This window comes from Seriola aureovittata, chromosome 10 (genome assembly GCF_021018895.1).
Source record: "Seriola aureovittata isolate HTS-2021-v1 ecotype China chromosome 10, ASM2101889v1, whole genome shotgun sequence".
NCBI lineage: Eukaryota > Metazoa > Chordata > Actinopteri > Carangiformes > Carangidae > Seriola > Seriola aureovittata.
Window position 1 is genome coordinate 2,178,394 of NC_079373.1, and position 26,888 is coordinate 2,205,281.

Here is a 26,888-nt window from a genome sequence, read left to right on the forward strand (position 1 = left end):
CCACTGTGGAAGGTGTCAAGTAAAACACACACAACCAAAAGTAAATCATAAGGAAGGTCGGATAGCTTCAAATTAAAAGCACAAATGTGAAACCAACCAACTAAAAACGGGGGTTTGTTGTAGTCTGAAAATGTTGCTTTTTTTTGGGTTGGATTTTCTTAAGGGAGGCTTTTATTTTGAATACTTGCACGAGGCAGTCTTGTGGGTTTCAAGTGCGACACGGAGGATATCACACTCCCAGATGGAAGCAGAGGTCAGAGAGGCTCTGTGTGCGGACACATCCGGGACAGGAGGCCAATGATCTGCGGATGCTGTGAGATGTAGCTGTGATCCGGGTTCGACCTGCCGGGGAGGATGCTCTGTTTTTGCGGGGGATGACAAGGCAAGTCGTTTTCTGTTGTAAGAGGAAGTCACGCCGGTCTTCATTCGGTTTTCGGGGTTAATTTAAAGCTTCACTTATGAGCAGCAAATGTAACACGAAATATTAAACCGCACAATAGGGGTACTGAATAAGTGTAAGCAGATGTTTAATTCGGCGTATATATACACTACCAAGCAGCCATTAAAATCAATATAAACCCCAACTTTAATTAATGTGATGTCACAACATACCGCCCACCATGGTGCGTTTGTGGGAAGGAAATCTCCGTAGTAACGTACCAACTCTAAAATGGGATTTTTTTGTTAAATGATTGGCACATTATTAGATGCATGCCAAATGGAAGTCGACGTTCTGATGAATTCTGAAATCTTGTTTTATCAGTAATATATTACAACAATGTGGCCAGGGTCCTCCTCCATGTTAAAGGACAAGGAGGTTTCCTACAGTGCTTGAGTTTGTGTAAATGATGTACTGATCTGATCTCAGTCCTACACAACATAGATCATAGATTCAACGGTGACAATAGATACAAAGCACATACAATATTATAATAAATATTAACAAATATAATTCCCCAACTCATGCTAAATGTGCTCATGATACATGTCCAGGTGGTATTAATGAATACTGTTTACAACCTTTTGTCCATTGCCCAAAACAGCAAAAGAAAAAAAAAAAATCATTGGAATTTCTCAAGCTTGAAATAGGTTGTGTTTCCTCTATGATTATAAATAAAGATTTTTAGATTGTTTTTATGTTTAAACATTTTTATCTTACCATATTCTGAGTTTCACTTGCCATGTTTTTTTTTTGTAATTATTAAAGAGAAAATAAACACTTTTAAGCATTTGCTAACTCAACATTTCATCTAAACAATCTGGTATGGCAGTGATGAGAATGTGATATTTCAAAGCAAAGTATGTGATAAGCCCGTCTCTGTTTTTCCTGAAGTGGATTCAACCGACTCTGATCAACTCTCCCCTGTGGATGAACCCTCGGACTCTGATGGCTGTGATGAGGAAGAGGTTCGCCTCTGTCTGCTCCTCTTCTTCAGCTGAAGAAGACAGTGCAGGCCTCTATGACAGTGCTCCCATCTCTTCCTCTGATCCACCCAGTGAACAAGAACATCCTTGTGCATCTCTGCTCTGGTAAGCTATCTCTGCTGCCTCCATCACTTGTTCCAGTTGTCATCTGCCACATACAAGACATCAATAGTGGAGGAAGTGCTCAGCTCTTTTTTTCATTATTATTATTGAATAAAGTAGCTGTATTACACTGTAAAAATTCAAAGTAAAAGTCCTGCATTAAAAATGTTACTAGTGTAAAAAGACTATTATTAGCAAAATGAAAATCTAAAGTAATCAATGCTGAAAAATGGCCTGTGTGAGTGTAGTACTAATGATGAATTTGAAGCATTTTATTTACTGTTGAGAAATTAAATATTTGACAAAGCATGATTTCACAAACTCATATGTTTTGTTTGTAAAAACCTGGTTAAATAAATGTAGAAAAGTCAAATTTAGTTAAGTAGAAGTATTAAATGGCAATAAATACTCAAGTAGAGGTAGCTCAACCTCTGACTTAAGAACAGCGCTTGTGTTTAAATAAATCACAGATTTCTCTGGTTTGAGAATTAATGGAAACATTTGTAACACAACTCAACAACATATAGAACACAGGTCTAGATGTTTCTAGACATTTTAATGTGGAAACTTCACAGATTATAACTTTAAGAGAACATTGTTGTTGACACCCGTACAGACACCTGCGCTGAGAGCATGTATAGTATGTGATGCAGGTTATTGGCTGAAAACAACCATCTACAAAAGGACTACCTGATCAAAAGTAATTAAAGAATTTGGGGGGGGGGGGACTACACTGGTGAGAAATAAGCCTCACGCATAATGAGGACTAAAACAAGTCACTCTGTCTAGTTGCCACAGTGTCCAAGACTCTTTGCTGAGCTCCAACAGCAGCTTCACCCGATACAGAGGCATCCTCAACTGGATCATCATTCTCTTGGTCAGTTATCGCTTCTTTTTTTTGTGGAGTATATATAGATATTTCTTAGTTTTTACTGAGTTACCAAACATGTGCTTTCACAATAAGAAGAAAAGCTCTGAATGAGGAAACAACATTGACTGACTGTCGGTGTGTGTGTTTTCTGATTTTCAGGTCCTGACTCATGCTCACTTGTTCTTGGAGAACTTCATACAGTGAGTATAATGGATGCTGCTTACACTCACTGTTTAGGCAGAAACTCTTGTCTACTGTACATCTTCTGCTTAGACTGAGTTTAGATTTTGGATAGACTTTCACATCCTCGTGAATGTTACACATAATTTGTGTTTAATAATAATATTTTAGTTCGATATTAACTTCTAATGGGGTTGTGGATATGAGAAAAGGTCCTCTTTTAAGCATGGGCACACATGACTAAAAGCAGCGAGGAAGAGTTTATTTTCTTTGTCAAATCGTAACTGTAATCAAAATTAAAAACTCTCACCCCTTAATCTTCATTTTTAGCCGAGCTAGCAGCATGACTCTATGGCAGTGTTATCAGTATGTCGTCCACCTCCTTGGTCCAGACTGAAATTTTCTCAATATCTATTAGATGGATTACCATGAAAGTTTGTACAGAAATTCATGTTCCTCAGACTTTGAATCTTAGCGATTCCTTGATTTTTCATCTAACGCCATCACCAGGTCAAATTTTCTATTTATACCTGCAAAACTAACAACGTTCCCATCTGCTGAACTTTGTGTTTTGTCCTAATTAGCAAATGTCAGCATGCTAACACACAAAATACTTAACACACACTGACTGTATAGCATCAGCATGTTAGCTCTGCCCTTGTGAGTACTGGTATTAACATTTCACTAAAAGCACTTCCCTGCCTACCTCTGTAATGGCAAATCTGTAATGGCATATACACACTCTCTGCTAACAGTCCCACAATGTAATGTGCATGTGAGAAGATTACAGCGTCTGTGTCTGAAATCTGAATTTACTGCACTACTACTGTGTAAACTATTGAGTGTCCATTAGACAATATGAAGTGAATGAGTGAACAAGCAAGTGATTTCACAGCCTTAAAGTCTTGTTTCCTCATATATATAATTTAATCTTCAGAGGGAAAGTTCAGTCTTTATCTTTAAAACAGTAGTTTGGAAGAAAATAAATACAACTCAAGGTCCCCTTACTAGACTTCTGTGGAGCTTTCAGCCATAATTCACAATATGTATCAGCAGATGGAGCTGCATAATTGCTTAATTCACTGGACTAACTCCCCTGATGAGGACTGTAAGATAAGATGCGCTCAAAAGCTCTGAAAAAAGCCAGTAAGTGGACCTTGAGTTAAAGAGTTTTTCTTTTGTAAAACCATATTTTGTAATTTGTAATTTTGTTATTTGTAAGTTTTGCTTTTGCTATATAGCCAACGTTAGTATTAACAGCTGTTTATTTACCAGTCCTGCCAAGAGCCTCAGACATCATTGCGTTTATAAGATAAGAGGTTATAATACGCCCTCTGAACAGCGCTATTTCTTCAGGGCAGCCTGGATGCTCCTGTGACGAGACAGGCCTGTCGGGCTGTGGATAGCTGGTTGGCATGTTAACTTCATTAGAAGAAAATAAGTGATAGAAATCACAGAAAGCAAAACGAAAAGGTTGCTTAGCCACAGCTGGAGACAGCTCTTGGTAACTAAAGGAATTAAGTTTGAGGCTGAACTCACAACGTTTTTTCTAGACTGTTTCAAGCTATAAATGCTAATATTAGCTATGTAGCAATAGCAAAACTTACCTATAGCTCCTTTAAACATTCACCATATACATTATATCATTTATATTTGACTTTTGTCCTTTGTTCTCCTCTGAACAGACATGGCTTTTTGATAGATGTCAAAAAGGTCTTTCAGCATCTCATCGAGGACAACTGCAACTGGCCGTCTGTCAGCCTCATCCTGGGTGAGACTCAATGCAGCAAAAATACCAGCATCCTTAAGATAAAAGAAATTTACATCAGAAAACCTTTAGGCAATGATTAGCCCCTATATGGGGCTAGGTAAAACAACACGCTGAGCCTGTTGTTGTGAACATAATATCTGTATTTCTTCCAGGAGCCAACGTGTTTGCCATTACAGCTTTGCTCCTCGAGAGGTTTCAGGAAAAGGTGAGATGAGTCCATTTTCTTTTTCTCTTTAATTTTGGCTTTACAGTAGATAATACACCACGATTTACTTCACACCATATCGTATCAGTTGTGCTTGTATCATGTCAAATTATTCGTCAACTCACAACTGTCATTGAATGATCAACACTTCTGTTTTATCCATTTCTGTCAGGGTGCGCTGTCCCCCACCAACGGCCATCGTTTACATCTGGCAAATCTAGGGCTGCTCCTGCTGTTTCCTGCTGCAGTCATTGTGCATGAGCCTACAACATCGACGGGTAACAGCTATATACACGTGCATCAGCATTACATCACATTTAGTGTGCATATATGAGACAGTAACTAAAATGTATCGGTTCAGTCATTGTGTTCAGGTTGTCTGTTCATCCGTCCCATTCTCGTTGACGTGATACTTCTTTAAATTTGGCACAAACATTCACTAGGGCTGATGACATTTTATATCCACAAGGTCAAAGGTCAACTTCACTGTGACATCATAATGTTCTGCAAAAACACTTCGGGCCATTATTCAACACTGTATCTCAGGAAGGAGAGACTGAGACTGAAAAATGGAAATATTCTACCATCTTATAGTTTACACTTTCCTCATAGTTCAGCCTGACATATGTGATATCTTGGTCTAGAATCAATTTCTACATGTTAGACCAATGTTTGTCTCAGCTCATTGTGCTGTAAATGATGTTGCAGCGTTGCTGGCATGTTTCTGTTTTGTCCACCAGGTGGAGCATTCTTCTCTCTCTGGCTCTACACTGTTCTTGGGATGAAGCTTTACTCATACCAGGAAGCAAATCACTGGTACCGACAAGCTCATTTAACTGATGCAGGTGTTTACTTCCCCAACACCACAAGTTGTACTAACCTCAATTTAAGACAAAAACAAAACTAATCCAACAAATGATTTCACATCTGTGTGTTTGTAGATAAAGACCAGAATGGATCAGTTGCACAAAAAGCCCAAAATGAGCATCTGACCTACCAAGGTGAAATGGCTTGTTATGCTTAAGGTGATACTGATTTCTTTGCATTAAGCTGTCATCATACATTTTGTCCTCTGTGATCCTGTCTTTTATTTCTCAGATCTGTATTATTTCCTCCTTGCCCCCACTCTGTGCTACCAAAGAGATTTCCCGTGCACTCCTAAGGTCCACATCAATAAGCTACTGCACAGGCTGCTGGAAATGGTGAGCTGAGAGAGTGGCATCTATATCATTAATGGTTTGATTGATGTTTTTTTATTGGGTTTTTTTGGACCTAGTCTCTTTCCAATATATAAAAAAATCCCACATTACAGCAGTGTGGTACGTATAATAATTCCAGCAGTAATAAATCATTATCCTTTGGCCTGAGAGGGTTTTTACCATGGAAAATGTATAACTCCTAAATGTGTAATGCCTAAAACAAATCAAAGAAATAAAGTTAAACGCGGTAGAGACTGTCACATGTTTTTCATTCGTATGCATGCACGTACTGTGTTATAATTAAATGAAACAATGAAACAATTATTTGTCTTCTGCCCCTAAAAGACATAATTGAACAGTTGATGCTTTATTACTTTTCCTGTAACATCCCTGGCCCTTCATATGATAGATAGAAACACTGCACCTTGTTAATTGCTGCATCTTCTACCTTTAGGTGATCGTCATCCAGATCATGGTCGGCATTGTACAGCAGGTACAGCAGCTGGTTAAGCTCTTCCTTCTTTGTATAGAATTTTTGTGATGACACCATCCTTGTCAACCATAAATGTTTCTTTAACACCTCCAAAAGGGAGGACTGTATTGTTTTAATTGTTTTTAGATGATATAGGTATATGGCTACAGGTATGGAAATGTCAGCCTGTTGGTTGGGCCGAAATATCTGAACAAGTATTAAATGGAAAACCATTTAATTTTGAACATTTGACATTCATGGTCCCCAGAGGATGAATCATAGAGACTCTGGTAATCCTCTGACTTTTCCTCCAGTGCCATCAACAGGTTGACATTGGCTTTTGGTTAAATATCTTGACATCTATTAGATGGATTATCTTGTAGTTTGATACAGATGATAATTGTCCTTGGACAGGAGAAAATGTCAAATTATCCACTGCTTTGTTTTATGACCAAATAGCAGCAAAACTAATGATACTTCCATCAGCTTCAGCTGTAATTTTGCTTATTAGCAAATGGTAGCATGCTAAGATGCTAAACTTAGAGGGTAAACACAGTAAACATCATACACGCTTAACATAAGCATGTTAACATGTTAGCATATTGACATTAGCATTTAGCTCAAAGCTTTACTTAAATAAAGCCTCACGATGGTGCTAGCGTGGCTGTAAACTGAGCCTTGTTTCTGAATGTGTGTATTTACCTTGAATGCTGTTACTGCATTGTGACTGTGTCTTCTGTGTCTTTTCCCCTCAGTGGATCGAGCCCATCTTCCAGAGATCAGAAAACTCTTTCTCTGTGAGTGAAACACAGTCCCTCTAATAACTGACAATATTAGGAAAAGACCTCTTCCACACTCACTTATTCTTATTCATAGAGTATGGACATTACTATGAGAGTGGAGCACCTGGTGGGACTGGTGGTGAGTGATTTTTATTTATTTTAACATTATATTCTATTGACTTAAGATATCTTGGTTTGGATTTTCCTGAACTATAAAGCACTTAGCCAGTGTGAGTTGGACAAAATCCACAGCTCTGTTACTTGAGTCAGAGTATAGATCCTCCTCCTAGATCCTCAGATATGACTCCAATAGTGAAAGTTGTTCAGTCAGATTTTCACTAGAGTTAAAGTACTGGAGTACTTGATTTCAAAAATACTTAAGTATTCAAGAGTATCCTACATTTTCTTATGTCAACGCATTGTTGCATTGTTCCACATTTACAGAATCTAATGACTCTGAAACAACCTGCTGACTGACTGACTGACTGACTGACTGACTGACTGACTGACTGACTGTAGAACCTGTACAATAAAAACCTGCAGAATATGATACAAAGCAACAAATGAATGAATGAATCAACAGGAAGAGCCAACTAATACAAACTATCTGTTTAAAAGTTTATCCTCAACATGCTTTCTCAAGTTGGACAGCTTTTCTTTTTGGCAGTGAGGAAGTTTGGTCGTGGTAAACACAGCAAACATTTCAAACTAAAGGAATCTTTATTTTTAAAACTTTAAACATGGACTTAAGATCACAGCATGCTCTCTAGTGAAGAATCTTCTGCCTCATCTTTATTTAACATTCAAAAATGCAGCAATCACAACATAACTGACAGTGTATGGTCTATCACATTTTCATAAATAAAATAAAATTCATTGTAAAAGCTGTGCTTCAAAATAACGGGTTCGTCATAGAAATGTAGTGGAGTCAAAGGTACAATATTTATCAAGTGTAGTCGAGTAAAAGTCAGAAGTTTCTAAATAAAATAACACTCAAGTAAGGTACAGATTCTGGAAAATATATACTTAAGTACAGTACTCAAGTAAATGTACTTCATTACCGTCCACTCCTGATAACCAATGTCAGTGTACAATAAACGGATGTAATCTCTTTGAGGGAAGTTGTCTCAGATGGTGGTGATGATGACAAAGGAAGGGTGGGGGGGCAGTGTGTTTGGTCATGATGATTAGAGATAAAAGTATGTGCATCATTGTACATACGTCGTACAACAACACTGGGAAAGGAGAGAGATTGCTGTTAAACGTGTGCTGTATTGGTGTTGCTAACACATTTTCTTGTCAGGCACCAACCCATTTCCTCTGGCTGCTCTTCTTCTTCTTGAATCACTCCTACCTGAATTTCTGTGCAGAACTCCTGCGCTTCGGTGATCGCCATTTTTACGGAGACTGGTGGTCAGTTGCACAAATCGGTGTCTGTACATTGTGTCTTCGCACGCGCAGAATCAACTGGCTCACTATGTTTCCTCTTTCATTAACAGGAATGCTACAACTCTGATCACTTTCTGGAGGAACTGGAATATTCCCTTTCAGAAATGGTGTCACAGGTATTTTGGTCTGGGGATGAAACAGTCGTCAGTTTTTTACTCAAATGACAGGAATCCTAAATAATCCACCTTTTGCTCTCCCCCTATGACATGTCTTTGCACCTGATGTTCTCATCTGTGTGAAGACATGTATACACACAGCTGGTGGAAAAGAACGTGCCATCGTCACGAGCAGAGTTACTGGTCTTCCTGATGTCTGCAGCTGTTTGTGAGGTAAAGCACAGATACCTGTATCTACCTGTATTAGCCAAAATGTGCTGATGTGTAGTATCAAACTAAGTATCAAACTTTAGTTGTTTTCCTTACACTAATGTGATTATGAGTTGGGTTAACAGCTCGAATTCACAAAGCATTTTATCTTAGCACTAACAGTCACACTAAAGGTCCTCTTCACAAAGCCGCTGAGACCAACTTTTACTAAGGAAAAGGAAAAACTCCTGAGCTAAGAGAGTGACTCTGTTGCTATGGCTGATGTCAGTTTTCATGGATGAGCTCACTTGCAGGAACCACAGTGATTGGCTGATGAAAGACTGTCCGTGCCCGTGAAAATGCATGCGCAACATCCCGCAGTAATAATAAAAAAAACAGTGAGAAATAAAAGAATACAAATGAAATAATAATGGATTAGGTGCTGTTTACTAAAGTAGTTCATTCTCCAAAATGGATCTGTATGATCAGGTTTGTGTCGACCCGGGAGAATTTAATTTGACTATAAAAATTAACATTCAGTTCTCTCAATGGAAAAAAAAACAAAAACCTAACCTGTCCTAGACGACCTAACTAAAGCTAACTGGCAGCCTGTTAGCCACGGTCTGTTGTAGCTGTACCTGTTGTAATGCAGCTGTGGTCCCAGCTGTGGGTTGAGGTGTGAGAAGGATCCATGACTCGTGTGTAGATCCTGGCCACTTTGCAACATTGTCTACAACTGTAGCATTGAAAACCTATGGTTCTGATCACACTTGGTTGACTGGCAATTGCCATGAAGCTGCTTTATTTCTCTGTAGTTGTTGATCATCTAAAAGAAATCGTATGAATTGTCCTATGATGTCGCGTCAGAGCGCATTTATTGTCTGGTGAACAGATCGGCTTCTCTCTGTTGCCGAGTTGCGGCGTTGCCAAACACTGATCGGTTGTTTTAGTTGGAGATGTTATTGCATCCTTCACAAACTCCACAATGACCATTATTCCCTCTTGATTGAATCGTATCTTTTAAGTAATTCAGCATCGTGTAAGGTTTCCAGAACACTGTGATGTGGAATGACCTCAGCCCTTAAAGATTGTTTGTGATTTGGTCTTATTGAGTTAGGAGTCCTCTCCACTGCTTCTAACTTCTCCCAGACTTAGGAACTATTTTTAGTGTAAACGGCTTTGTGAATAGCTCTTAGTTTAAAAAAAAGTAGGAGTCCTAAAGTTAGGACTGACACATTATTTTAAGGAGTTTTCTCCTAAATCGGCAAGTTAGGAGCTACTTTTAGCCTTAAGATGCTTTGTGAATATGGGCCCCGGTGATTAAAGATGCTCCATTTTTAATCAACCTCTGTGGTTTCTAAAATCTGCAGTAGCCTATTTGTAAGATGTGGTGACATCTTTTCCACATGGTAGCACATGTTGGAGTATGTGATATATTATGTGAAACATGTTGGGAACACGTGTGTCTGTACTGAGGATTGTCACCTACCTTTGCAGTTCCCATGAACTCTATCAAACGTTTTAGCCTCCTTTAGCACATTGTTTTGGTTTGACAACAAGGCCAGCTCTCATAAACCATCACAGAAGATTAAGAACCAGATATTTGATTAAGCAGATGAAGACAAAACCAGTGCTAAAAGAATAATGACTATTGGTATCACAGCTATCATGTGAACACAAACATGACTCCCAATGAATGCTAATATTGCTCCGTGTCTGCTGGACCTGTTAATCGGGAATTGTTTACTAATGCACTTTAACACTTTATAAGGTCATGTATTGTGTCAGCATGCTGTGGAGCTCTTCTGCCCACTCGGGCCAAAAATAATCAGTTACTGCAGCTTTAACAGAAAGGTTCACATATCTATCTTAAAGTATTTCTCACATTACTCACACATTTCAAGTTATTCATTTCTGCGATCATTCCTTCTTTTCCAAACTCACCATGAAGAGGTCTTCTACACAGTCCTCTCCTTTATGAGTTCAGCTGAAGCTAATATCAGGCTTCAGCAGTGTTAGTGAGTCAAATCCAGTAATTTTCCAGTTACAGTTGCAGTGTTTTTAGTTCAAATTTACCTATTTTTGTAAACTGTGCTGCAGCAAACTGCCTCCTGGAGGATAACATTAGCTCCACTTGACCTTTTAAAGGCATTTTTGCACAGGACACAGTCTGTGGATTTTGTCCCCCATCACTTGCATAGTAAACGTTTATGGCCAGTATGCACAGGAGGAACAATTACAGCAGCTGGGAACTCTTGAAATGTACACAGGTTCACTCAAGTAGTCATTAGTAATTGACACTATTAAAATCTTTTGCCACCAAAGAGGTGGATGATTTCCCTGCTCAGATATCTTTAGATGTATGTACATCTAACCAGCTCGTATTATGTGACAAATCATTGTAGTAATCAATTATAATACATTTGTAACAATCAAACTGCATCATGTTCATGTCAGCCTAAAAACAGCACAGTAATAATCTGTGGTGATGTTTTTCCCTCTCTTCTACACAGTATATGATCGCACTGCCTCTGCACAGCTGTCGTCTGTGGATCTTTCTCGTCATGGTATTCGAGGTGAGAACATTACATTGTATTCACATGGATCCATTAGGAAAAAACTGTGACTTAAAGGGAAACTACAGTTTATTACAACTTTTCTTTTATGTGTTCTGTTGGTTATGGCACCACTGGGAACATGGCTAAAATAAGAAAAAAGTTTCAATGGAGCAAGAAACACAAACAGTCAGACATTCATACAGGAAATAAACAAGACGACAGGTAAGTATTCTTTATTTTGGAAAAGGGAGGCAAGCAGTAAGATTACACATCCACCATGGTTTAAAGACAGACTTCCTGCCATACCTGTTATAGGCACTCACAGTTTTCCTGTTTATTGAGGGATTATTACCATTTCGCGTGTTATCACTTTCAGTTTGACCTCAGTTTTTACTTGTTGTTGGTTTGTTTAAAACAAGTCTGATCTTGTGACTGGTCGTTGCCCTGTTTGACTTATTTTTAACGCTGTCACTACTTTTTTTCATAATGAGCAATAAAACTGATGGCTACAGTAACTGAAATGAAACCTATGTTGCAATCAACTGTATTTTTCCTTTGAGCTCTCAGGACACAGCTATAAACAAATGTATTTACTCTTCAAAGTTATTATTTATCTTACTATATGTTCTTAACTGGTGAAAGGTATTATTTTCAATTTGATGCTTAAAATACACTTAACGTGATGAGCTACAGAGCTGGCCATTCATTTTCTATGAGAAGTGGCAAATAATATGCAAGGGGCATCACTCTAGCCCTCAGTGTAGACACAGCTACTGTATTGATCCATATTACTGTAAAACCTAAACTGCAAAAACCATGAAAGCCAGCAGTAACTGTAAGCTGTAAGAGCTGACACCCAGAACATACAGAACAATATTATTATTAGTGTGTAATTATTTTATGATTATGACGAACAAAGCTGGAGGACAATCTATGTATTATTAAAGCTCCATATTTTCTTCTTCACCTGTTTTTTATTTGAAGTGTGTTATTTGAAGATATATTTGTGGTTTTAAGAACCAAAAACCATCTCAAAGTAGTTTTACATCTCCTCTCTCAGGCTTCTCTTTGGAGCTCTAATAATAACAGGTCAGTGAGCCAATCAGAAGAGAGGAAGCTCTGAGCCTCTCTTCTGATTGGCTGAATGTTTACTAAGTGATCCAATAAAAATAAAGCAGATTTCAGGTAAACACCCAGTGAAACTAAACCCTGCAAGGTTGGATGGTGGGTCCAGGTGGGCGGGGCTTGGGGCGTGGCTGAGACCGGTGACTGCTTTGTTGTGACATCACAAAGTTCCAGAAGTCCTGATGGCTGGTTTTAAGTCTCAGTGCATTTCTCTGTGGACTGAGGCTTTGATACTTTCACAGTATTAATATAGAACCTACACCTGATCCATAATCAAACTACACATGGACAGAGACCTTTAGACTATATGGGACCTTTAAAACTTGGTGTAGTTTTTTTTTTTTCTTTAGCTAACACTGTGTCTTCTCTTTGTAGCTCTTGGTTGCAGTTTTCCTGAAAGACTATTTCCAGGGAAACTATGGCAACGGTTTAGTGTGGCTGTGCCATCTGCTGGGCCCACCTCTGGCTGTGATCACCTACTTTCACGACCACTACATCAGCTTCCACAACTGTCATCAGTCATCACCCTCACCACTGATATCAGTCCACCATCTTCCCAGCAGAGTTTGCCTGCAGTCTCAATGACCATGGAGAAATGTCTGAAATGTATAGATACTTTATTGATCCTGAAGAATATGAAGGATCTGTAATATTTAACTGTATTTATAAGCAGAGTGAGAGGATATGACTGTCATCCAAAGCTCATGTCTGTGCAAGAATCCATTCAGATCTCTGGAAAACCTTTTGAAATTATTCAGCAACATATATATATATATATATACATATATAGTACATGTGTTGTATAGCCCCATTAATGTACCTACGGACTTGCATATAATGCTACTATACTTCTGCATCAAAAAAAAAAAAAACATCTGAAAAATGAAATGCAATAAACAACTGATTTTGTAGTTTTTAGTCTAAATTTGTACATCAAATTCTTGTTGAGTGACTGAATCATGAACAGGCAGGCTGCTGCAGGCTCAGCCAATGTGTTAGTCAGGAAAGGCCTCCATGATGATTACTGGTAGAAGATAAGGTTGCTGCTTACACACAGCTGTGCCAACATGTGGTTAAGAGGCCCAAGTTTATTCAAGTTTACCGTAAGTTTCATGGACACGGTCCAGTCAGGAAATACAGGGGATGATTGTGCCTCATGGTTCAATGAGTCCAAGTGTGGAATTATTTAAAGCATGTCTACCAGCCAAGGAAAGTTTATATAGGCCTCATAATTCCTCTGATGTATTTTTATGTTTTATTTTATAGCATGTAACGACTTATATAGGCCTACCACAGAAATATGTCATCATTGTTAAAAAACAACACTTTACTTTGATTTTTCATCATTAGATAACTCTTAGATACAGAACACATTAGACATTTAATGCGACGCTTTAAAGTGACTTGTCAGAACTCAGTGTCTGTACTGGTAAAAATCATGATCAGTACATGGTGCGTAGACTGTCATAGTCATAGTCAGTGCTCTTTCCACCGGGACAGCTAAATGGAAGGACTCCAGATTGCTTGTGTGACGATGGCAGGATAAACCCTCTGGGATCAGTACAGTCAGCATCTGCCATGGTAATTATCACACGGAAAGTATGAACTCATTTGTCAGTTTATTAGGTACAACTAGCTGAAATTAATGCAGCCTCATACAACCATCCGTTAATGAATCCTACTTCATGAAGGTTTCAATGTTCAGTTTCTGTTGAAACAGTGTTAAACATGTTGATTCAACTATACGATCATTTTGGAGCATGTAGTTTGTGGTGCCATTTAACTGCAATGTGTTAAACCGGTGTTACTATTATTTTGTCCACCCCATTCAAATCAATAACGCGAGGCTAAACAACACACACAGTTGTATAATGCAGCACAAACTGCAGCTTCTAAAGTCAATTTACAGTTGAAGAAGAAGAGCTTATTGCAGGTCTCTTGGATGAGGATGCATTAGCTTTAGCTAGGTGTTCCTAATAAACTGCCTACTGAGTGTACATTGAACTTAGTCAGCTCATTGTATGGTACATTTTAATTGACCATAATCATTATTCCTTACATATTTTGAGAGACAAGGCAGTTCCCTTGTGCTCTGTGGAGCATATCATCCATGTTGGTTTTTCCAGCCCACAAACTCCACTGGCATCACCTTGTTTCCAGCAGACAGATGTTTGTAGAGAAAAAGCTCTGATAAACTGATTGTATACGTGACCTGTCCAGCACCATACGGCAGAAAAAGGGATCAAAGAGTGAAGCATTGTGCTGCTAAAGAACCAGGTATTTTTCTTAGAGGTTGGTAGAGACCAAAAGAGAGCAAGCAGAGTAAGAATCAAATGATCTCAATGCAGAATAATCATCCTTGTGAGGGTTATATAAATATATATTTCATCCCTGAATTATTATTACTGGTGCATTAATGTGTAAGTAGCTTTGTTCTGTAGTTTATTCCAATGTTAATTTTAACATTACATAATAACATTAACTTAAGATGATTACATGTTTCAAACACATAAAGCAGTGGAGTAAAAAGTACAATATGTGGTGGGGTAGAGTGTCTTCAATTTGTACAAATGCAGCAATTAATTTAATGTACTTTTCTACATTCTTCCACTGTGACCTATTCATGTTACAAAGCCCCACAATTTCTGTAAAATCACTTAAATCTTGTTTATAGGCTGGGAAATATGTTGAATCAGAGGTTTGAGATGGTGAAGGATCCTAATTGTAGGTGTAGCCGCATCTCTTTGGAGCAGTGGCCTCTCCAATGGAAACTGAAGAAACGAATGCTTGTCGTTTGAGAGCTGCTCAGACATGGAAGCAAGCAACACGAGAGTACAAGAGGTGATCATTTTCAGATTTGAACAGACTTTCTTTTGTTTTTTTCATCTCTGGATATTTGTGTGAAGCTTCAACAGACATACATGAATGATATTTTACAAAGGGGATAATGATTGAAACAAACTTTTATAATGAATCTATGAAATAATTTCCCTTTTCTCTGAAACTAAAGTTCCTCTCTGTAGGTCCAAATTTCAGCAACAGTTAATATTGTCACAGCCTGCACTTCCTGGTTCGGATCATTCATTGACTCTGCCACGCCCCCGCTCCACTCAGCTCCACTGCAATCAGGACAGTCACACACACCTGCTAATTACCTGCTCACACACCTGATTCCCATTGACTCTGCCACGGTTTAGTTTTCCACACTCTCACTGCCAGGTTGTTCTTTCTTGTTTCCCATGCTAGACTTTCCTGCAGTCACCATTTGAATCTGTTGTTGCTGACTCAGCCTGTCTTTGATTGTCCTTCATTGCCTGTTCCCCGGTAAACGACCAGCCTTCTTGAGACTTTGCCCTGTGTTTTTTGGTTTCTGTCTGTGGCTTTTGGTCGTTGTACAGCTGCAGCGTTTTGAAATTGAGTCTCTGTAATCAGCTGTTTCCCCCGTGGAGAAATGTTGAGTTTTTGCCTGTGCACATTTTCTGCTATGGATTCCTGCCTGCATCATTGTCTGTGGTAAATATTAAAGGATATTAAGAACTGAATCCTGAGAGGTGTGTGTTGCATCTGGGTCTACCTCCAGTCTGTTACAAATATACTTCTGTTCATCCATGATGAAGATGAACATTGTTGAAAAACCTTCACTTTCCTAGACGGCAAGCAAGTGATATAACTGATATAAAACAAGCTTTTCATTTTTAGACCAAATGGAAAAACTATGAGCTAAACAAATGTATTTATGAATGGTTGCTTTAATGAGTTTTATGCTGAAGTATTTATTGATTATACATTCTTTTTACAATTCCTATTTTTAATGCCTATTGAAATATGAAAATAAGGAAATGCTTTATTACTTTTCCTGCGATATCCCTGGTCCTCTGTATTCCAGAGCCACTGCGTGTGGCCTGTTTTCAGATTGTGTATTTCCACCTGTAAACCTTGTAAAAAGGAGCTTCTTCTTCTCTGGTTTCTAATCAAATTTATGGAGGTTTATTTATAGTGGTGTTCTGTGATGTCTGTGTGTTCAGGTCTGACTGAGTCATGACACGGGTTTTTATCTGATGAGTTTCACATGTTTTTAGACATTGATATCTGATGACTTGTTAAATGATCTTATTGATCTGATTTGTCTTAGAGATCAGTTTGAGTGTTTTGATACAATACGTGAATAAATGTGACCAGTAACAACAGACATGAGGAGCCGCTGACGAACAAACTTAGACTTAGAAGTGCTCTTATTGTAGCATCGTAATTCATTTTGAAAATTTCTAGCAAGATACAATAAGATTTCTTTTTTACAGATGGGTCACTTCAATTGAAAACCAGCTGTATGAACATTTACTTACCTGATGTGCCCATCAGCAAGAAGACATTTTCAGTGCTTTCTATGAAAAGGACTGATCTGTGACTCCTATAGTTAAGGCTTAGTTAGGTTTACTTGGTCAAGGTTAGTGAACAATTGCAGTTATTGTTCAAAGAAAACAAGACAAAGTACATAACACAAAGTGTGCGCTTAAAAGGAAGAATCAAAAGCAGTGGTGAAAGATTAAGAAGAAGGAACCAGGTAGTATTCCAGGGGAGATCACTTTGCTTCGAGCTGAGTCCACAGAGAAGTACAATACTGCAGCGCAGAACCTCACAGAACCTCCTTAACTACTCCATCCTCCACCAGCCTATTATACCAAACTGCAAACAGGACGATGTCGCAGTTATTTTCCTCTCTAAATAACAAATTCCAGTAAGTAACAGTTTACAATAAGCTCAGACAATAAATCTTCATGACTACACAGTCTGGTGTCAAAGGATGCAATGGCCCGTATGAGTAATTAACAGTGATTCAGCAGATACTCATACATTTCAGTAAATTCTACCACACCTCCTTTTTCTTTGTTTTGGGCTGCATGGTGGCTCAGTGATTAGCACTATGCCTCACAGAAGAGTCTGTCTTTCTGTGTTGAGTTTCCATGTTCCCCCATGTCTGTGTGGATTTCCCCCATGTGCACATGCAGCTCAGATGAACTGGCAACTCTTGATTGCTCAAGAAATATTGGACTGCATTGTATTTGCTTTAGTGTTTCCATAATTGTTAGAATTTTTAACGTTTTAATACCTATTCATTGTTTTATTCCTTGCTTAATTATTTGCTTAATAATATTGTAATTCTTTTTTTTTGCAGTTCTTTTTTATTGTAAATGGAAGTGTTATTTATTTATTGAATTTATTAATATTATTTTTTATCAAGTGATAATAAAGTAATAAAGTGACGTGCATCATTATTTATTACCCACAATCCTTTGTGGATTGAAGAAAAAAAACACCGTACCTAGAGTCACGTGATATTGTCACTGAGGCGGAAATGAAAGTTGGTTAGCGACAGCGGCGGAACACAGCTGAAAAAGGTATGAGAAAGATTACATTTAAACCTCATTTTTTAGCATGTCACTGGATATGGCTTGTTCTGACATGAACCACGCAACTATCAAGGTAGCTTTACTTGTTGTCAGGTGATTAGAATAGGTTTTATCGGCATGTCCTTTTGCGAGAGCCCCCTACGATGCTCGGTTGCTAACAGTTAGCTTCTTCTAGATCAAGTTAGCCACAATAAGCCACATCGTACCGGACATGCAGCGACATCACCTTTAAAACAAAAGCAAGAAACGGCCTGCTGGTTAGGGGAACGTATATCATTTTACGCATCGTTATTTTCTGTCAGTAAAAATTCGCATCATTTTAAGTGTGTGGTTTCTTTAATGTGCGTTATATTAGTTATAACAGGTTTGAACATGGTTATAGTTGCCAGTTGAGTTTTAGTTTGGAAAAACTGTCCGGAAGTGTCAGCGTTGTTTTTCTCTGGCTTGAGAGTGATGCATACAAATACCTTGATCATCTTCCGTGTTTGTGTTTTGTGCGGAGCAGCCAAGGGTATTTAAATTCGGGGACAGTAAAATCAGTTTAGCAGGCTGCCAGTTAAATATTTATTAGTCTATAAGAAGTTTAGCAAGGATCCACTGTGTAGCAGGTCTAACTAACGCTGCGTAGTTAGCAGCTTGATTCAAAGGTTGACGGAAGATGCTGTGCGCTTCTATTGTGATAGCTCTAATCAGTGTGTCTGCAGCCCGAGGGCAGACCTCAGGTGGCCATTTGGTTAACACAACACCTAATTATTCGCTATAATTATGACCAGGTCACATCCGGCCATGCATCACTGCGTTGTGGCCGGTCTCAGGCTGAGATGCCAACAGCAGTCACCTTGGTGCTGCAGCAAGAAACGTAACACTGATAACATGACGAGGATAGCCTCCACAAACCAGTGATAGGGTTAGGGTCTTTTCTTGATGTATACAGTGAAGATCAGTATAAACAATAGCTTCAGCCCAGAGTTCAGGTTTGCTGTTTAGTGTCCTTTGCATATGCAGCTCTCTTTGCATTAAGTCCAGCAGGCTACACCTCTGACTTTGCTCAAGGTGATGTTGATAGGGTCTGATGAAAGTCTTATGCCTAATGGGGGGACAAATCTAGCTGAGCTGCTGTTACTGAAATGTTATTGGTCCGGTTGCTAAATATACCTGTCATGCACCTTGTGTTTATAAGGTTTCTTCTAATGTTGTGATGCAGTGACAGTATGTTTTAATATTGTGTGTGGTTGTGGTTGTTTCAGAGCTGTAATGTCATGGCAGCTGCCAGTGTGAGCAGACCTGCCGGTTCCCAGACCACTGAAAAGTCTCAGTTGATCTTGAAAGGTAATTATCTTCTTTTATTTCATTTCTTATTTTGGTCATCCCATTTACTAACTGGAACATACTGATATAAATAATGACATAGAACGTACTTCCAAAATGAAAACATAAACGAATGCCCCTAAACTGCAGTCCAAACATTTGTGTATATTTAATCTCGGAAATAGTATTGAGATGAGTGAAAGCATTCTGTTGAGTTTCTACAAGGTGCCTCGGTTTTCTTCACCTGGCTATCTCTACACATGAGGCAGCAAGATGTCACCAGTGCAAACCTGTCCATCCATCATAACATGAAAATATCCTCTCTGTATCATGCACCAACTCATGAAACTAATTTATTCTCATTTTTAGCAACTTCCTTCATTGACAGTCGGTCAACCTGACAGCTCACAGTCTATGGCTTTGTCCACACATACAACCATCCACCAACTGATTACACAGTAAACCTGCAGTTCAGACAGGACATAGCAGGATTATAGCATTTATAAAATGGGAAAACCATTAGGACCAATTAGACTGTGTTAGTTAAATGTTCATTTATGTATGCAGTATTTTGACTCTTGATTATTCTTGTGTGACCTGTGACATCCACTGTGTTGTGCTTTGAACACCGTAAATTTTTAGCCAATTGTCATTCAGTCTATATTTACACCGGAAGCTTCTGCTTGAGTTTGATTACTTACTCAGACCAGATTTCTTTTATGTGTTTTCATCAACCTCTACCAGCCCAAACAGGTCACCTGTTTGAATTGACCTGCATGTGCAAAAATGTAAGACCCAGGATGCTCATGGGGGTTCATGTGGGTAAAGTTAGCACATATGGTTATGTCATGCAGCTCAGGTAGCTCACAGCTCAATGTCTCAGATAAAATACAGTCTAGCCCTTGTAATATTATCAAATTATCCAGCCATGGCAACTTCTTGAAAATTTAAAGACTGTTTAGGCCCGGGACACACTGCCTGCGTTACGAGTGCATGGTGGTACGTCTTGGTTTTCATTTCAGTGGCCATGTTGTGACAGGTTATAACGTCCACACAGCTCACTGCTGCGCTGCGTCGTTTCAACATCTCGCCTACTTTTCACGCGTGATGCATGTGGTTCCTGATAGACAAGGAAAAGATCTGTTGACAGTCATATTGACAATATACCAGCACCATTAGATAAAACTGACACCTTTCACTCTAGCTTCAATGTCTGGCATGCATCTCAACATGAAAAAAATATGAGTATTATATATATTTTTTTTACATTTTAGCAGTTGCATGTGGAGGCCATATGTATTATATAGTCATAGCAGAAACCCAGTGTAGGCTATAATTATATTATGTCAATCATTTAACAGGTGTAGGGCAGCATTTTTCTGGTGCATCCTCTGTGTGTGTGTGTGTGTATTTTCTCAAGATGATGTTTATAAAGAATGATGAAATGAAAAGAAATCAAACATTTGATTATTGATGGCCATTATCTGAGGCAAACTCAGTGTAGAAAGATAGAGCTGGCAGTAGAAGCTCTGCAGCATCTACGCTGTTGGTGTGGACACACGAGGTAGCCGTCATGCACATGAATTGCAGGCAGTGTTTTTGCAGGCGTTAGCACCATGTTGACATTGCAGCTTCGCTCTCCTGTGGCCCTGTTCAGCCCTTTTTTAAAAAATACTTTCAGTTACATTACTTCAAGTATTGCCTGTATTGAAACAGCATTTCAAATAATTCTGCAGTCTGACACCTCTCTGTCCATCAGCTGGACACCTCCATCACAGCTGTCGCCTACACATTAGATTAGTTTCATTAGATTGATGTAAAAATCCTGTTTCTGATTCATTTTCATCAACATGAATCAGGTTTAGCGACACATAAGTGATCCAAGTAGGAGTGTCTTTAAAAAATCAGATCTGAGTCAGTCACAGTACGAGGGGAAAATGCAGATTGGGTCCACCTTCAACTGTAGTGTGAATGTAGAATGGTGATGAAACTGTTCATGTTGGTCTGGTAGATTATTGCCCCTTATGCTCCATGCTAACACGTTAGCATACACTATGCTCATAATGTCCATAATACTATTGTGCACTTTAAAGTATTATCTCAGTGTGTACTCTTTTAGAATAGCACTATAACATTGTAGTTTTGCATTTTAACAAAATGTTATGTTCAAAACTGCGAGTCACCAACATTGATGTGCAGAGTAAATACCAAATAGATGAGTAAGTCAGCTCTTTTGTACAGCAATTTGTTCTTTTACTTACATGGTGTTCATCAGCTCATCGCTGATATCTTTTTAGCAACATTGTTAAAAGGAAGTCAGAGATTGTTCCTCATTGCTGTTTGATTGCCAAATACAGTGGTTTTGATAGACTGGATATATTATTGGGTATCTTTATACCTTGTCTGACCATCTGACTGCTAGTATCTGTTTCCCTGTTTGGCTTTTTTGAAGTGATGTTGCTGTGTTACCGGATACTTTTCTTTTTGGCTCCACCACAGCAGCAGGGCTAGCCATATAAAGTGTCCATGACTGACTGATAAGAGTTCAGTGATCTACCTTTAGTCATGAGGTTACACGGTTGGTCACCTGGCTGAGTGTTGGAGTTTCCTCATTGCTCTTTCAAAATGATTTCTGCAGTGTTGACAACTTGGAGCATTTGTTGCTAGATTTAGAGACATTTTCCAGAAAAGCACCTAGTGACAAATCCAGTAACTTTGTGAACAAACATTAACAACTTTCCATAGAATTGAGTTGCCAGCAGGGTATAAAGTGGTCCATAAGGGAAAAACTATTCAGAAGCTTTACTATGACTCTGTAAATTTAGCTCAGCTTCCTCCATTTCTCTTGATCATCTCTGAGATGTTTATACGCCTTGACCGGAGTCCAGCTGTGGTTAATTCACACCTGTCTATATCAGGTCTCACAGCTGACGGTGCAGATCAGAGGAGAAACAATGAGGAGAAAGGAACTGCTGCCGAGCTCAGAGACTGGATTGTGTTGAGGCTCAGAAGAGGAAGGATAAATAAAATTCCCAAGAGATCAATCATCATTCATCCATAATTCTTACATGGAAGAAGTGTGGAACAGCCAGGACTCTTCTAGAGCTGGTCACCTGGACTAACTGAGTAATCAGGGAGACGGGTCTTGGTAAGAGAGGTGACCTGGACCCTGATGGCCACTCTGGCTGAGCTCCAGAGATCCTGTGTGGAGGTGGAGAAACTTCCAGTAAAAATTCTGTCTCTGAGCTCTGCAGTAGTTTCTTCCTCCTCACGGCTTCTGCTCTGATCTGCACTGTCAGCTGTGAGACCTGATATAGACAGGTGTGAGTTAACCACAGGTGGACTCCAGTCAGGATGTAGAAACATCTCAGAGATGATCAAGAGAAATGGAGGAAGCTGAGCTAAATTTACAAAGTCACAGCAAAGTGTCTGATTACTTATGTCAATGTGACATTTCAGTTTTTCCTTTTTAACAAATTTGCAAACAATCTCTAAAATACTGTTTTCACTTTGTCATTATGGGTACTGAGTGAAGACTGATGAAAGAAACAATGAATTAAATGATGTTTTCATAAGACTGCTAAAACTAAATGTGTACAAAGTGAAGGGTCTGAAGACTTTCTGAATGCACTGTGTCTCGCACAAGTCTTCTATAACCAGGCCAAAAAAGAAGTAGTACAATGTTACTGAAGTCTTCCTTTCTTCTACTCAGCCTTATTTTACCCAGTCACTCCCCCTCAGTGACCTTCACTGTCGATTGTTTCAGTTCTGACTGGCCTCCTCATTTACCTTGCCATTGATCTGCTCTCAGCCACTGTCTACCTTCTCTCCTCCCACCTCCTCTTTATCTGTCCATACCTACTCTTGATTCTTCCATTTCTGGCATTTTTCCACCTCTCTGTGTCACTTCTTTCTCCTCCTCACAGACGTGCAAGAGTGAGTCACATTTTGTTTTGCCAGATGTTTGAGTTCAGAGATTTTGTCAGAACAGATCTGCTAATATCTCAACAAGTACCGTACAAGTATTTTTCCTCAGTCAACTCAGTCATTCATCCAACCACTTGCCCTGATCAGACCCATCCTGAGAAACACTGCCAGGCTGTGTGTTTGCAATCCAGCTGTGATTCAGGATGAACCAATCACCTCTCATATCACGGACACATGCTGTAACACGTTTTCTCAGCAGCCACTAAGCCTGTCTAAGCTTAGTTGTAGACTTTTCACTCCACTTCCTGAGCTGCCACTAGTGCTGCTGAGATGCTGAAATGAAGAGACGTGTTTTCAGAAAACGTTTCATCAAGAAGCAGGAAGTTTTGTTACATTTCATTGTACATGAGGATGCTGCGGCTTAGCAGTTGCACAACTTGTTTCATGAAGGTAGTTATAGTCCAACTGGTGGGGAGGCTGAATCACAGCATAAACAAACCAGCAAGCAGAAGCAGTGAGGGTATTGAAAGTCCTGGAAAAATCATGGAGCGTTGCACTAGGCCTGCAGTGTGAATGGTGCCTCCACTGTCATTACACTGGGTCCTTGGTGTTTTTTTTTTTTTTGTTGTTGTTGTTGTTTTAACATTGCAGACCATTGTGACCATATAATTATTTCCCTAGATCTAGACCCAGATCCCCCAATTTCATGAAAGTAAATGAAAGTGGGACCACAGATGTTTTTTCTCGACCACTAGAGGGCAGTGTTTATATTTCTCTTTTTGCTTGCCCTGCCAAGTTGTGTCCCAAATTCATACAACTATATTCATTATAAGCAATCATTTTTGAGTATGTAATGTGTTCAAACGGGATAAGTGGCAACATGTGGTTCACTCAAAACAGTCAGTTTACATACCGAAAAACCTAAAACTTGCAATTCACAAAGGAAATGAACACACAGCTGGAAAAAGGCTGAAGCTAACAGTGAACAGTAGTGAAACAGCTCCAGGAACAGCTCAGAAAATAAACCCATGACTCTTTGTTAAGTGTAAAAGGCAGTGGCATTTCAGGACTGCAGTTTGATTGATGTTCAGCAGTATAAGTATTTTATAATGAACAACACTTGGATCACTATTAGTGAGTGTAAGTTGCTAATATGTTTGACGTTAATTGTCGTATTCAATTCCAACCTTAATTCTGAGACTCTCATCAGTAAGACAGTAGGATCCTGCTTCTACCATTTAAGCGACGTTGCCAAAATCCATTCATGTCTGAGCTTTACAGTTACAGTAACCATCATACATGCTTTCATTTCCTCACCATTAGACCACTGTCATGGTCTCCTGACAGAAAACAACTCCTGGACTTCAAATAGAACAAAATGCAGCTGCCAGACTGCTAACAAAGACTAAGAAAAGAGATCTTAATGCCCTCCTCTGAAAGTCTGTAGCGAGCTACCAGTCTGTTATACAACCAATTTTAAAATTCTACTTTTGACTTTTGACCACTTCATGGCCCCAGACTGTATCTCTGAATTAATTGCCCCTTATCAACCTCCACGTAGTCTGAGGTCAGACAGGAACTTGTTGGTTCCTGTATCAAGATGTGAGACTAAAGGGGGCGGAGCTTTTGCTGGTAGGACACCACAACTCTGGAACATTATGGAAATTTCTTACTTGCTTTTCAATTTTTATTGTTTTATTTTCTTTTCTTGAGTACTTTGCGTGCATGTGTTTGCTGTTTGTTTTGTTATTTTATTCTTGTGAAACACTTGGTAATTTCTCATTTTGAAGTGCTCTATAAATACACTTTACTACTATTATTATTATTATTATTATTATCATTATTATTATTATTATCATTATTATTATGTGAAAGGTACTTGAAAAATATTTGACATTGTGTGATTGTGTGACTGAAGTAAACAGTTAATAAATAGAAAAACTTTCAACCCTAGGATGGGCACATAGAACACAATTAAAACAATAAAATGTGGTGTAAAAATGAATGAGGAAACACTCACCCAAAGACAGTGAGGAGCCTACACCCACCACACAGACATACACACACACAGGCATGAACACATGAACACACACAGTAATTAATCATAAGCCTGAGCAAATGTTTACAGTTTGGATGTGGATCCAGTTGTGAGAAATCTCACCAGAACAACCAAAGGCACCTTCACCACATCTGGATCAGATCCTCAGGTACAGTTTGAAAAGATGACAAACTGAACCTGGATCTCACTCTGAGCAAACATAGTCATTGAACTCCTGGAGTCATGTTTGTGTTTGTGTGTTCATGTGAGGATGCTGTGTTAATGGATGAGTGGTTTATGTTCCCTCTGTTTGGGTCAGTCTGTTTGCAGATTTCATCTCACTGAGAGAAATAGTAGCTGTCTTGTTGATATTGAAAGCCAAACTTTTCACCTTTGAGAAACAAGGAAATACATTTCCTTATTATGGTTGGAATATGGTAACAGTCACACTTTGCCACAGGAGAGTGAAGCTGCTGTTTTTAATGTCATGCATTAGACATGAAGAAAATATTTACAATTATATTTTTTATACAACGTAACATGTTCATTTCATCAAGTTTTTGACATGTCCACTCTGGTGCACAGCATGCGTTTAACTTTCAGTGGTTATTCATATGCAATAAAAGTGTAATACATAGAGCACTGTATTTTTGTGAACATTAAATGTCAATTTGATTTAAAATTTAATAAATTTTTAGTCCTCTTCTATAGAAGGACTAGACAGATATTCCTGAGGTGTATAGCATACCTGAAGTTTCATCGGCCATCTTGGATGTTGGGGTTTTCAGCTGAACTTACATTCAATTGATTTGCAACGTCACCATCCAAACCCAGGCGTATACAAGAAGTTGGCTTTTGAATAGCTGTCATCTGTAGTGACCATTATGCGTGAAAGGGTTAATTCTACTCTTGTCCATGTGGCACTGTGTGCAACGCCATGAACTAATGTTTCACAAAGAACATCTTTACTGCCTGCACACTCTGATGTATTCCTTCATAACTGTTTGCCTTAATGTGTTTCTGTGTGTGTTTCTGTGTGTGTGTGTGTGCGTGCGTGTGCATGCACAGTGGTTTCAGCGAAGCCCCAGTCTCCCAAGCTGCCAAACCGCCACTCTCGACTCAGCTCCTTTGTGGAGGTGACTGCCGACGGTCTGACCAGTGAAACCAAAAAAACAGGCAAACGCAGCGGACATCTTGAGCTGCAGTGGAATGAAGACCTCACCCTGTGAGAACACCATCACCCACACACCGACCTTTATTAAATCCTTCGTCTTTATCGTTTGTAAACTTGCGTAAACAATAACATAACATAAGAAGTGCTGTAACCTGCTAAGATCTAACTGAGGTTCAGCTAGTTCTGTAAAAAACATTATGTGAAAATTAGCTTATTTAAAACACTCGTCTCATAGACACAAAGACAGTGTTAAAGGACCAAACAAGGTACCAGTAAAACCAGACTCAATAATAAAATGAAGCATATCAAAAGTGTCGGTTTGTAGTTAATGTGTTTTTCATGTTGGTAACTGCAAGACTGATTTGACCAATGTGCTAATATGCAGCATTATTTGTGTTTTAAAGGAAGTGCGCTAGTATGGTACCAGGGTCCGGTTTCACAAAGACAGACTGTGACTGTGTCTTAGATATAACCAACAGTCAGACTTCAGATAGACTGAGTCTAAATGCATCTGTTGCACAAAGCAAACTGTCTAATGTTTTTATCTTAAAATGAGTCAGTCTTTATTTTAGTGAAACAGTCTGACAAA

General features: G+C 38.9%; 2 protein-coding genes across 4 annotated transcripts in view; both read left to right on the forward strand.

Moving 5' to 3' along the window:
* Positions 1-90: 90 nt before the first annotated feature.
* Positions 91-13,355, forward strand: LOC130176904 (diacylglycerol O-acyltransferase 1-like). Of its 2 annotated transcripts, XM_056388313.1 has the most exons (18): positions 94-382; positions 1,334-1,530; positions 2,317-2,404; positions 2,558-2,598; positions 4,264-4,349; positions 4,502-4,554; positions 4,727-4,832; positions 5,295-5,399; positions 5,496-5,555; positions 5,653-5,756; positions 6,208-6,246; positions 6,981-7,022; positions 7,102-7,146; positions 8,311-8,420; positions 8,507-8,572; positions 8,698-8,785; positions 11,275-11,337; positions 12,820-13,355. In XM_056388313.1, the coding sequence occupies exons 2-18, from the start codon at positions 1,370-1,372 to the stop codon at positions 13,027-13,029; spliced, it is 1,467 nt and encodes a 488-aa protein (XP_056244288.1). In that variant the 5' UTR covers positions 94-382; positions 1,334-1,369; the 3' UTR covers positions 13,030-13,355. The 2 variants fall into 2 exon arrangements, with proteins under 2 accessions (XP_056244289.1, XP_056244288.1); XM_056388314.1 differs by lacking the exon at positions 5,496-5,555 and having other exon boundaries at positions 91-382.
* A 4,421-nt stretch (positions 13,356-17,776) lies between these two features.
* The window catches only part of wwp2 (WW domain containing E3 ubiquitin protein ligase 2), a 65,515-nt gene continuing 56,403 nt past the window's right edge, over positions 17,777-26,888 (forward strand). For both annotated transcript variants that reach the window (XM_056386910.1, XM_056386911.1), the window contains exons 1-3: positions 17,777-17,840; positions 19,100-19,181; positions 26,194-26,350. In XM_056386910.1, the coding sequence (XP_056242885.1) occupies positions 19,112-19,181; positions 26,194-26,350 (227 nt within the window). In that variant the 5' untranslated portion in view covers positions 17,777-17,840; positions 19,100-19,111. The remainder of the gene's footprint in view (positions 17,841-19,099; positions 19,182-26,193; positions 26,351-26,888) is intronic.